This window comes from Eublepharis macularius, chromosome 4, assembly GCF_028583425.1.
Source record: "Eublepharis macularius isolate TG4126 chromosome 4, MPM_Emac_v1.0, whole genome shotgun sequence".
NCBI lineage: Eukaryota > Metazoa > Chordata > Lepidosauria > Squamata > Eublepharidae > Eublepharis > Eublepharis macularius.
In genome coordinates, this window is record NC_072793.1 from 183,044,525 (window position 1) to 183,057,910 (window position 13,386).

Genomic DNA, 13,386 nt, shown 5'->3' on the forward strand with positions numbered 1-13,386 from the left:
CCAGGGAAATGTTGTTGTCCCTCTAAATGGCCACATGCTACGGATCAGCCAGTATCATGCAGTCTGTCACAGGACAAGGCTCCAGCCAAGACTTTGGAACGTGTTTCCAGGCCCCAAAGCTCAATATTCTTGCCTTGTGAACAGCACTTAACTCGGTTCATTCCCTAATTTCAGGCTCCGTTTGTTTCTGTGTGCTTTTGCCAGGAATGGCAAAACAACAGGGATTGAGGGATTTACTCTGTGGCACCTGGTATTACTAGACCACAACAAGAAGTTCTGCCCTCTCTGGCCTTTCCTTCTCCTTCCCTTTGACACCTGGGATTGGCACTTTAAGGCTACCAGCCAGTTCAAATGAGAATTGCAACCTCTCAGTGGACAGGCACATGTTGGAAAAAGAATCAGCTAGCACTGGGATGGCACATCCACTTGGTGGCCCTCGGCCATTGGCAAAGGCGCCAGTGTCTGGGGGCACCAGGCAGCTCTCCCCCGCCACCCTGCTACCTCTGGGCCATCCACCAGGAGATTTGAGTACAGAGAAAAGGAAAAAGGTAAACTCATATCCTCTTTTCCTTTCAAAACTTACCTCTGTGGTGTTTGAAGAGGTGGAAATAACTCAAGTTTTTTGTTAATGCTGGATTTCCTTTTCCTCCCTCTGGCTGGCCACCTCGCTTCAGACCTTCTGCCATGTATATGGATGGCTGTCCCTCTCTCAAAGGGTGCCCTTCTTCTCCCCCCAACCCACCGTCAGTCCCCCCTGTAAATTCACCCTGGCAGAATCAAATAAAATTACTAGTTCAATTTAAAATTGAAGATCTCCATTGCACATGCAATGACATCTTGGGCTGCAGGCATTGCCAAACGGATACTCTGCCAACTTGGAATTTAGAAGGAAATGAGACAGTTAGAGGGGGAAATGGCTGCAGGCTGTTGGGGATTAATGTCTCTGTTTTGTTAAACTTTGCGTCACACAAGGTTTCTCTCTTGTTCAGCAGGAGGCGTGTGGGAGTCAGCGAATGAAATGAGAAAACATCCAGTGATGGAGAAAGAGGAGCCGTATTCAGATGGGAAAGATAAGGCTGAATATCATGTTGCCCCGATGAAGGAGGAGGGAAAAGATCCTCATAGAGGGAGGAATACTTCTGGTCTTGCAGGTGGGAGTGACTCTATACTGGAAAAAATATACAAAGGAGAGAATAGGCAAGAGCTCACTGCAAGCAGGGAAAATGTCCCCAGCAAATCAGATGTTAATATTCAATGGAGGACATATATCAAAAAGAACATATTTCAGTGCCTGGAGTGTAAAAAAAGCTTCTGTCGGCGTGACAACCTTAGCTCCCATCAAAGAATTCATACAGGGGAGAAACCATATAAATGTTTGGAGCATGGAAAATCCTTGAGTCAGAGTGGAAACCTTAATTTCCACCAAAGGATTCGCACAGCGGAGAAACCATACAAATGCCTGGAGTGTGGGAAAAGCTTCAGTCGGAGTCAAGATCTTACTGTCCACCAAAGGACTCACACAGGGGAGAAACCATATAAATGCCTGGAGTGTGGGAAAAGTTTCAGTGATAGGAGAAACCTTAATTCCCATCGAAGAATTCACACAGGGGAGAAACCATATCAATGCCCAGAGTGTGAAAAAAGCTTCAGTCACCATGGAAGCCTAATATTCCACCAAAGAATTCACACTGGGGAGAAACCATATAAATGCCTTGAGTGTGGAAAAGGCTTCAGTGATAGGAGAAGCCTTTATATCCACCATAGAATTCACACTGGGGAGAAACCATATGAATGCCCAGAGTGTGGGAAAAGCTTCAGTCAGAGGGGAAATCTTTATTTCCACCAAAGAATTCACACTAGGGAGAAACCATATAATTGCCTAGAGTGTGGGAAATGCTTCAGTGATAGGAGAAGCCTTTATGTCCACCAAAGAATTCACACTGGAGAGAAACCATATAAATGCACAGAGTGTGGGAAAAGCTTCAGGCAGAGGGGAAATCTTTATTCCCACCGAAGAATTCACACTGGGGAGAAACCATATAAATGTCCAGAGTGTGGGAAAAGCTTCAGTCAGAGTGGAAACCTTTATTCCCACCAAAGAATTCACACTGGGGAGAAACCATTTAAATGCCTAGAGTGTGAAAAATGCTTCAGTGATAGAAGAAGGCTTTATGCCCACCAAAGAATTCACACTGGGGAGAAACCATATAAATGCCCAGAGTGTGGGAAAAGCTTCAGTCAGAGTGGAAACCTTAAATCCCATCAATCGATTCACACACGAGAGAAACCATATAAATGCCTAGAGTGTGGGAAATGCTTCAGTACGAGGGGAAACCTTAATTTCCACCAAAGGATTCATACAGGAGAGAAACCATACAACTGCTTAGAGTGTGGGAAAAGTTTCTGTCAGAGTGATAAGCTTACTTCCCATCAAAGAATTCACATAGGAGGAAACCCATAGAAATGCTTGAAGTATGGAAAGATGTTATGTCAGGTATATTGGCTGTCAAGCAGTGAAATAACAGACTGTAATATGGTGTTTCGTAATTCAGTATAATTACATGAAAGCTTTCAGAATTAACAGCCGAATCCTAGAACCCATGGCAGCAAAAAGGGGGGGGGGGAAACCCCACAGAAAACAAAGTACAATTATATACAATTTATAAGTGAAACTTTAAAGTGCAACATGCTAATAATCCATAAACCCCTTTACAAAATTACAAAAGCAAATGTCATCAATTCCACAAGCAACAAATGACAATTAGATTACAGTATCCGGGTATAATAAGAGTCCTCTATACAAAAGGGTCCTTCTGAGTTTTTCTTTCTTGTTTCTGCGTGTGTTTTCTCAATTGGTGAAAATCCTCCACTCCATTAGATTCCTCCGTTAGGTGGCTCGCGGCATGTGATGCACAAAGCAGCCCTTCAGCATGCTCAGATCTGAGGCCAGGTACGAACAGATTTCGCGCTTGCTTCTTCAGCAGCGTGCTTTATATCGCCCATGAGGAACCATAATCAATCATTTTTCCCGGAACAAGGCGGCGGTATTCTCTCTCGCGCTCTCTCTTGGCACATCCCAAGACAGCTTTAATTTAAAAAGGAGAGATACTGTAAAATGCAGGAATAACATCCTGCCATTTGAGCTCAAGAATGAAAGTTTGGTTACGTTTCTGTTAAAAAGCTGTCCAGAGTTTTCCCAAGAAATGAATTGATGGCAGAAGGCCTGCAATAAGGGGCTAAACAATATCACGGGGAGGGAATTACAGAGACTTAAGAGAGTACCTTTGCATGAGTCCCTCTCAAATCTGTGCCTGCCGGTCTGGGCTCCCCCCCATGGCACCCTCAGAATAGATCAGTCTGTTGTGAGACTGATAGGTGGGATTTCCCAAGTCTTGTCATGCAAGGGGGAGAAAGCTTGACTTAGCAAGGGCCCAGTCACTGCCTCCTTGTGAAAGAGCCGCTACGAGTGTGTGAGGTCCCTTTTTATGTTTTTGTCCAGGGCCTCAGAGCTGGGGGCACCAGGAGGTGGGGGGAGACCAAGAGATGGAGATGAGGCTGGGGGGGGGGGCTTTCCTCTTCCTGGTGGATTCCCTGTACACATTTAAGTTTTACGCCAAAGCTGGGTTTCGCCGCTGCAGCTAATGCAGTTCTGTATAGGGGTGGGGTATTAAAAGCTTGTTTTAAAAATTTGCTTGTCAGGATTCTTTCTTGCCAAAATGTTGCTGCAGTTTATCAGACGTCTTGAGGGGCCTTTGAAAGGAAAGAGGAAGCCCAGGTTCAAGCTGGAAAAAGAAAAAGAAAAATGGACTCCCGCCCTTCTACTAAAGCGATCCTCAAAGAATCCAAACTCCAAAAATAAAGATTTTGAAAGGCTAAAACAAGGAGCCCCCCCCCCCCATGATTATCAGATAATTTTATGTATTTCTAATTTTCAATCATCCCATTCAATTAGGTGCAATATTGCTTGGCCGTCAGATGTGGTGTTTGAAGTGGTGAGATCCTTTCCAAGGATTAAGGCCAGAGAGTCTGCAGCCTAGAGGGGCACATGGAGGGGGGAGCCATTTCTTGCCCCATCCTTTGAGTCTTCCTGGCTAAAGCTTGAATTACTGGGGGGGGGACTGATGAGCTCAGAGGGGCTTTGCAAGACGCGGGATGGGAAGGGGGTGCAATGCAAGACCAAAAGCAGAGCGAAAGGAAGGGGATCTTTTAATTCTGGGGAAGAGCCCCTTTCCCCAGGTGCCGCACCCTCCCCCCCATGCATCAGAAAGAGCTGCTTTGTGCAAAGCCAAAGAAGTCACCCCAAAATTAATGGGCAATAGAGATCTGCAGGCAACATGTATAGGAAAGGGAGCTGCTTGCCCCTTTGGACTGCGGACTGCAGGAGTAGATTTAACAGGGAAAGGAGAGGGGGGCCCTATTCCTGTCCTCTACTCTTCTTTCCAAGCTATCTTGTCCTTCCAAATCAAGCTCCCAAAACCACAGCCCTGTCCTTTGCTTTTTGGAAAATTGAAGGACTGAATGGGGCCTACAGAATTCCCTCGCCTTTCTCCTCCTCCCTTTGAAAATCCTGGTTGTCTTAAGTTATGGGCTGCTTTTCTACCCCTCTGGGTAGACTCTCCCACCCCGCCATCTCTAGCCAGGCAGTCCCATTGCAGCCCCTCAGGGCCTCCCCCCACCTAGCCTATCTTCAAGGGATGGGGCAAGACATGGCTCAAAGGCATGGATCCTCCTGAAATCGCATTATCTTTTCACTGAACCATACCACCATGATCCTGTACCTTGTACTGTGGTCAAGAGGAAGCACCACAGAAATCACAAATCCACTGCTTTGTGGCACCACTATTAAGCAAAAACATGGGTCCCAGGCACGAAGCCTCATGCATCCTCACCCCCCAGGATTTTTAGAGGGGTTCCCCCCGAACTCATCACGGTCTCCCTCAACCTGTCCACAGCCGCATGAGTTTTGGGGGCCCTGTTGTAAATTCCTTAGGATGGCTGGATGAGGATCTGCGCTTTGGAATTAAATATTTGCACTCTTTTTGTGCTGTGGCAGCACCTCCAAGTGGTGGGTGCGCCATTGTTATGGTGATGCCTGCAGGCTAAGAGATTTTCTGTAATGTGATGGTTTGATTTTGTTTCAGTGCTAAAATGCACCCTCTGGCGGGGGGGGGGGGAGCCAGAAGTGGGGCGTTGTTTTGCTTTCCGGAGAGTCCACTGAAGGGTTAAAGGAAAGGAGTCTATTCCTAGAGAGGCTAGAAGAGGGGAGGCCACCTGACTGGGACAGTCATTTCCTGTCCTAGGGCCCGAGTTGTGTGGCTGCTGAGTGGTTGGGCGAAGGGGAGAGGAGGCAGAGCCAGAGGACTTTTTGCAAAAGAGGTAAGTCATGCAATCATCTTTCCTCTGCAAAGCGCCTCCCTGCTTTTGGCCTGATTGACCAGAGGGCTCCATTTATCCAAAGGGCTTTTCTGCTGCTGTCTTCACTGGAGGTGGAGCTGAGTTCCTCCTGGAATAAGGCAGGCACCTTATGCCGGATTTTCTCTGCGTCGTGCTGCTGTCTGCAAACTCTAGCAAAGAGGCCTCACTTTCAGCATTTGTTAATTTATTTTTATTTTGGTTGTTGTGGATTTTCCGGGCTGTATAGCCGTGGTCTTGGCGTTGTAGTTCCTGACGTCTCGTCAGCAGCTGTGACTGGCATCTTTAGAGGTGTAGCACGAAAAGGCAGATCTCCAAGACCACGGCTATACAGCCCGGAAAATCCACAACAACCATCGTTCTCCGGCCGTGAAAGCCTTCGACAATATATTTTTATTTTATTCACTTTATTTATAGTCCACCTTTCTCACTGAGGTTCAAGGTGGATTGCACGGCGTGAACCAAAACGATGAATAGCAGAGGCATTCAATCAATAATACAACAGGGTGGGATTGCAGACATTCGAAAACATACAACTGTAAAGGAGGCACTCAGGGAAGAAAATGCAAAATGCTACAAACCAAGAACCCTCCCTCTGTCTATTCACTATATAGTCAATTATACATAAATTATACATCTTTTGGTGCTACACCTCTGAAGATGCCAGCCACAGCTGCTGGCGAAACATCAGGAACTACAATGCCAAGACCACGGCAATACAGCCCGGAAAACCCACAACCATCGTTCTCCGGCCGTGAAAGCCTTCGACAATACATTATACATAAACCGTTTAATAAAGTGCAAATGATATCTACAGTGCAAGAATTAAACATACATATATCTTATATAGTCGCAAAATGGTTCAATAAATATGAAATACGATAAACCCTTAATATACAACAATTCAATCACTATATAATATATAACATACCATCAGTCAATACATACACATAATACACAGCACACCAGAATGACTCATAACATCAAAGAGTAACAACCAGCCTCCTATTCATATGCATCCAAACTGGAAAACTATTCTTGGGAAGACCACAGTCCAAAAGTCCATTCCTGGTAATCGATAGAATATAATAAATGTAACCCTCCACCTTGTTCTGTAACAGGAAACTCTGAAGTGCAAACGGTGGTGATGCTCTTGTGGGCAATGGTTGGAACTCTGCCCAACAAATCGCTAGTCCAATCTGTTTCACAGCGTAAGCTTCCTCAGGTGCGACAGTCCAATTTGTAGAACACCTAAAGATTCATAGTATCTGGTCTGGTTTGCGAAAAGCCAAGAGAGGGGGGGCTTTCCTGACCACCTCAATCAGGCCATTCCACATGGTGGGGCCACCACAGAGAAGGCCCCTGTGTGGGCAGCTGTTCATTTGGCTCCTTTTCAGGGTGGCCCCATCAGATGAGTGAAGCTGCCATAGAAGGACATAAGGGGAGAGGCAGTCCCATAATTCTTTGCAGAAGCCTGGCGTTGCTGGAGTGCCGTCCTGCTCCCACAGGCCCTTCCTAGATTTTTCTTGCAGTTCTGGGATGCCATCTTAATGAGTCAGCAAGCCCCGGGAAGTCATTTCTTGGACTTCCATGTCTCAGATCAGCCACAGAACTCAAAAGAGCTCTCCCTGGCTTTGCTTACCTGTACGTCGAAGAACCTGACTGGCAGGCCTTAAGAAGCCTGTTGTAAGGAAAGAGGAAAAGCTATGAATTAAAATCTAGGGGTATGAAAATATAATTCACTGAATATCAATGAATAACACTTACTTTCATATGCACAGTTAGTGGAAAGATATAAAATATATCAGTGGGTTGGGCCCTGCCAGGTTCCAAATTAGGACCCCTTTCCTCTTCTCTGCCTCCTCCGTGGCTCCGCTGACTTCCATGGAAAAGTCAAACCACTGTTGTAACCTCCTCCACTTGCGCCATCCTGCTTCTGAGCCACTCTTTCTCCCTTCACAACTACTTTGCAAACACGCACACCACCCTTGACACCCGGCTTCGGAATGCTGCAGGTATCTTTAGTTCATAGTTTAGCCATGCTTTTATTGAGCCGAGTAGAGCCTTTCTGCTTGCTGTGTCTACAGCTCCTCTTCCTATGCTCTGCCTGGCTTCTTTACGAACACCTTCAATTCCGGGGTGCTCCATCAGCTTTCAGAGGTCACCTCTTTAGGGGCAGGTGTCCATGTATATATTTCCAGCAAACATCCTCTCTTTGCAGGAGGTCATCGATCTGGCACTTGCCTTTACAGAAGAATCCGGCAGAGGAGGACCTTGATTGGCTGGTCCAGGTGGAGACTGAAGAGAGGATGAAGGGAGAGGCTGAATCAGTTTGCCCAGAAGGAAAAAGAGGCCCCGGTGTCCCCGAGGCTGGGAGCAGGAGGGAACTGTGGGAAGGAAGAGTCCAGAAGAGCTTGGGAGAGGATTTTCTTCCTTCAGATGTGCAGCGCCAGCAATTCAGGCGCTTCCGCTACCAGGAGGCCGAAGGGCCCCGAGAGGTCTGCAGCCGCCTCCACCATCTTTGCCACCAGTGGCTGAAGCCAGAAGGCCACAGCAAGAAGGAGATCCTGGACCTGGTGGTCTTGGAGCAACTCCTGGCCGTCCTGCCCCCGGAGATGGAGAGCTGGGTCAGGGAATGCGGGCCGGAGACCAGTTCCCAGGTGGTGGCCCTGGCAGAAGGCTTCCTCCTGAGCCAGGCAGGTGCCAGGAATCGGGACCAGCAGGTGAGAGGGAGGGTCCATCTGGGTAATACGTGGGGCACAAGATATGATCAAGGATGCCCTCAAAATCTGTACAGAGTGCCCCAATGTTTTTAGAACCCCCCCTCCCAGACTATTTCCTGTTCCCTTTCTCAAAAATCTCCCCTTTTTGAGACCCCCATTTCTGTTTCAGGTGCAGGAAAAAATCTCACAGGAGCTTTACTACAGAGCAACTTTTCCAGGTAAGATCAGAGAGGTCTTTGTTCCCACGGGTTGTCCTCGAGGGTAGGCGGGTTGCTTTTAATTCCCTCTTCCCTGGGCCCATGTGGGAAAGATGCTCACTCCGGCTTCTCAATATAGAAATATCCATTTGGGGAAGAATCAATTTAAGATCATTGTAAAATAATCGAAAGAGCAGTGATTTAGGCCATTCCCCGTCTCCATTTATATTACACACATGCAAGTGTGAAATGGGTAACCAGCTGGGTAACGACTTTCTAAAAATGCTAGTAGGTCTGTGGTTGCAGATGAAGAAAATTTGTAGGGATTTATAATGTACCCATGATAATGTTGTGAGAATCCACTCTACGTATGGGAGAAAACACAAGAAAAACATTTCCTGCTCACCTTCCCTCTGGTGCCAGCAGGAAAGGAGTTGAGAACAAAGCTGCCTCCACACTCAAAAACTGACAATTAATGCAAATAATGTTAGAAGTTGTTTGGATACCGATCTTCTGGACACTTGGGGCAATGCTCTGCATCTGGAAAGAAGAAGAGAGATCCAGTGAGGTGCATTGCTGCCACATTTTGCATGAATTAAAGCTGCTGAGACATTTTCAGAGGCAAATTATTAACAAGAGAGTCCCTACTGATCAGACCAAACAACACCGGAGCGGCTGGATCAATGGTCTGATTCCATATAAACCAGCTGCTGTAGCATAGAGGTGCGGTGGCTGGGCTACAAATCGGCCCCCTTCTGGTTCGACTTCCTCTACTGCCGTGAGCTCTACAGGCAGCCTTGGGCAAGCCCCTCCTGTGAAGAAAAAAAATGCTTATGTTCACAATTGTATGAGAAGCCCCTTTTGATAGGTTAGAGGCTTCATTTCTGGGAGAAATTCTCCCCCCCTAGAGAGGCCTCTTCGTTTCTTGCTAGCAACAAGTTCCTTTTGCTTCTGTCCTTGAGATAAGATAAGCTGTTCTTGCTGGTGCCTAGCAGAACCTCCATAGCTGAACTTTTGTGTGTGTGTGTGTGTGTGTGTGAGTTAATTGGCAATCAAATTCGCACCTGTGGATTTGGGTTGTGTGCTAAGAGCTGTCGACTGGACACACTTCCCTTTTGCACTTGACGCCTACTTCTCACGTGATATTGGCAAGTTGTGACCAGATTGGCTGGCAGGTCTGAAGCTACTCTGGCCACAACTAGCATAAACTGACTACCAAAAACATGGCGTCTGAGCTTGTGGTGAGTGTCAACTACAGACAACTGCCCTTGTCCCTGTACATGGCGGAGATGGACAAAATGACAAGAAGATTGAGAGACCTTGATCCAGGACAGTTTAACACGGATTGGGAGAAGCTGAAACAATACTTGGTGAAAAAATGAGAGGTGGGAGGAGAACTGTGGCAGTTTGAAAATTACTGAAATATAACAAAAGAAGAAAGAAGTGACTATACCGGGGGGGAAGAGTTAATTGAAAAATTTCTAAGCAATTATTTTATTTGACTATTATATATAGTATGAAGTAATAGTGATGTCATTATAAGATTTATAGGGATAGAAACTGATTAATTTCATCGCTGGCAGATAATGGTATAATGGAGAATTTATATAATCAAAACGAATGAATATAAGAAAGAAGGGGAAAGTATACGGTAACATACAGAATATGGGTCAAATTGATTGATTGACTTATGCTTAAAGTATATATTTAAAGTACAGTTAAAGTGATTGATTATTTTTGACAGAGTTGCATAATGGAGAAACTAGACAATTAAAATAGTATGAAGATAAGATATATGAAGCAAAGAGTAATATATGGAGTATGGGTTAAATTGATTGACCTATATTGAAGGTATGCAATGTTTATAATGTACTTAAAGTTATGTATAATGAGGAACAAATTGTTTGTATTGTCGAAGGCTTTCACGGCCGGAGAACGATGGTTGTTGTGGGTTTTCCGGGCTGTATTGCCGTGGTCTTGGCATTGTAGTTCCTGATGTTTCGCCAGCAGCTGTGGCTGGCATCTTCAGAGGTGTAGCACCAAAAGACAGAGATCTCTCAGTGTCACAGTCAACTGCTGTGACACTGAGAGATCTCTGTCTTTTGGTGCTACACCTCTGAAGATGCCAGCCACAGCTGCTGCCAAAATGTCAGGAACTACAATGCCAAGACCACGGCAATACAGCCCGGAAAACCCACAACAACCAAGATCTGTTGTCTTTGTGTGTGTGTGCATGTCAACATGGGCTGGAACGTGGCTATTATACACCAACCCCTCCACGTCCACGCTGTAGCTGACATGAAAAGTCTGTAAGATCCTCTTAGCTAATAACCATTTTTGTTCCTTTAGTCTGTACTCTAGTCCTATTTCTCTTTTCATGTCAGCTACAGCGTGGACGTGGAGGGGTTGGTGTATAATAGCCACGTTCCAGCCCATGTTGACATGCACACACACACAAAGACAACAGATCTTGGTTGTTGTGGGTTTTCCGGGCTGTATTGCCGTGGTCTTGGCATTGTAGTTCCTGACATTTTGGCAGCAGCTGTGGCTGGCATCTTCAGAGGTGTAGCACCAAAAGACAGAGATCTCTCAGTGTCACAGCAGTTGACTGTGACACTGAGAGATCTCTGTCTTTTGGTGCTACACCTCTGAAGATGCCAGCCACAGCTGCTGGCGAAACGTCAGGAACTACAATGCCGAGACCACGGCAATACAGCCCGGAAAACCCACAACAACCAACAAATTGTTTGTTCGATATAGAGGAGATCAGAATGAGTAAGATAGAGCACAGGTTACCAAAATGATTATTGAAGAATATATGCCAGAAATGTATTATTTAGTTGTTAAGTTAAATGGAAAGGGAAATGAGACAGCACTGTGATATAATAGATAAGCTTAGAAGAGAGTGAAAGTATATGTTTAATAGGTAAAATAAGTTTGAAATGAGTAGGGGAAAATAGATAAGAGGTTGGAAAACTGTTGGAAGTCAACAAAAGGGGGGAAGGGAGGGGGTTAGAATTGGAATATTTAAAGGAAATTGATTGTAATGGACATTAAAATATTTCTAATCCAATAAAAAAAAAATTTTTTTTTTAAAAAGACAACTGCCCTTGCCCCTTTGTTCTGCTTCTGGCTCGTTTTGTGAGAGGGACTGAAGCCCCCACCTTTGAGATTGCTGCTTGCTTTTGTGGACCCCTGACTGAAGACTTTGCTTGCTACGTTTGTGAAACCCACTTGCTTTGCCTCCTAAGGAATTACTGTGGTCTGTAGAGCTACCAGCTATAGTTTTCTTTTTTTCGTTCTCACATTTTGTCTTGTGCTTTTGATAACCTTGCACTCTGATTAATAAACATTTGTATTTTTACCCTGTGTGAGTTATGGTGACTCTCAAGCCTCAAAGCTGAACTCTGTGTGCTCATGTGTGTGCTCATGAACCACCTACCGTACAGATACTCTTTTGCTGTGAACTCAGCTTGCAACATCAACCTTGCAAGGTAGACTATGCTTTGGCTAATTCCCTAACAGGCTATGGAGCTTTGCTCCCTGACTCCTTAGCCTAGGGATAGACTGGGGAGCTGGTGGCAGCCTACTTGGCAGGAGTGGGGCTTTCTCCTCTTGCCTGTTTTGTAACTAATGTGCTGTTTGCAAAAAGGCCCTTCCAGGCAGGCTGTGTCCCTTCCCCTCAGCTGTGTAATGGTCCTCCCACCTTCAAGCATGGATATAAGGGTTCCAGGATCTCTAGTCCTACTTGTATCTGAAGAAGCAAACTTTGACTCATGAATGCTAAAACCTGGAAACTTTCGTTGGGCTTGAAGTTGCTGCTGGACTTGAATCTTGTTCTTCTGTTACAGGCTAACAGGGCTGCCTACCTGAAAATACATTGGTCACTTTTTGTGCAGCACAAGAAGACAGAAAGGCCCAACTTCTGTATGGCTCTCAGATCGGTCCCTTTGTCAACTTAAAGTCACTTGAAATTGTCCATTCTAAATTTCTTAGATCCCTATTTGGTGGACATAAATTCACTTCCAATGTAATACTCAGGCAAGAGGTCGGTCTACCCAGAGTAGAAACAAATGTTTGGGAACAAGCAGTATCACTCTGGCTAAAAATTCACTACAAGCCGAAGGGCCTAATACCTTTCTTTCTGGCCTCGGACCCCTATCCCGTTTGGTCTACACACATTCTTAACAAGATTAAACCGATTGGTTTAGTTCCAGAAGATCTCTTTCATGGAAGCCTACAAATGGCAAAAATTTCCCTTACACAGAGACTGCTTGATATTGAATTACAAAATGAAGCAGCTCTGCTGCCCAAGAACTTCAAATGTCTAAAATCCAGCCCCCGTTTTACTGCTGCTCCTTCCCTTTCCAATATCACTCATGAGCCTTACAGACGGGCACTCTTCAGAGCCCGATTTGAGGCACTTCCTTCTGCCGTATTGCTCGTGTGCCAACGCATGCCTATGCCCATGCCCATGGATGAACAACGCGGTGGAATCGGTCACTCGTGTTCTCTTATTCTGCGAACTATATCAAGAGGAAAGGGCTTGTTTTATACTGCCTCTCTTGTCTAAATTCAACCCCTTGCAGTCCTATCTTGACTTTAGACCAGAAATTTTGCACAATTTTTTTTAGAAGACACTCAGAGTTCAGTGACTTTGCCGTGGCCAGATTTTGTTCTTTAGCCATTAGGGAACATAGACTTCTTTTAGGTGAAAATGTGGTGTAATTGCTTTTGCAATTTTTTCCTAACTCTTATCTTCATTGTTTTTCTTTTATTAATTTCTCCATCGTTAATGTTCTGTTCTTATTGTTATGCCCTGATGTAATAACTTATCTTTTATCTCAGATTTGTTGTGTTTTACTGGGTTTTGCTGTAATAATAAACGATGTGTAGGCAGCCAGGCCCGCCCTCCTTCAACCTTCCGGAATCAGGAGCAGAGCAAGTGGTGATGCTCGCAACCACCCAGCCGTGATCAGGAGTGGAGCAGGTAGCAAAACCCGCCGCCCGCCTTCATCTGTCAGGATCAGGTGCAGAGCAGGAGGCAATGCCCA

The 13,386-nt window shown here is 45.5% G+C and overlaps 1 protein-coding gene and 1 pseudogene across 1 annotated transcript; both read left to right on the top strand.

The window, feature by feature from the left end:
* LOC129329149 (zinc finger protein 420-like) overlaps window positions 1–3,606 on the top strand; it is a 37,507-nt pseudogene extending 33,901 nt beyond the window's left edge.
* Window positions 3,607–7,721: 4,115 nt separating this feature from the next.
* On the top strand, window positions 7,722–8,400 carry LOC129327995 (zinc finger and SCAN domain-containing protein 31-like). Its single transcript, XM_054976737.1, has 2 exons — window positions 7,722–8,135; window positions 8,305–8,400. The coding sequence occupies exons 1-2, from the start codon at window positions 7,722–7,724 to the stop codon at window positions 8,398–8,400; spliced, it is 510 nt and encodes a 169-aa protein (XP_054832712.1).
* Window positions 8,401–13,386: the final 4,986 nt, after the last annotated feature.

Bases quoted from the DNA above. Each gene is read 5' to 3' on its own strand.
- LOC129327995 (XM_054976737.1), top strand. From the start codon at position 7,722: ATGAAGGGAGAGGCTGAATCAGTTTGCCCAGAAGGAAAAAGAGGCCCC. The intron at 8,136-8,304 runs GTGAGAGGGAGG...TTTCTGTTTCAG, and splicing joins CCAGGAATCGGGACCAGCAG to GTGCAGGAAAAAATCTCACA.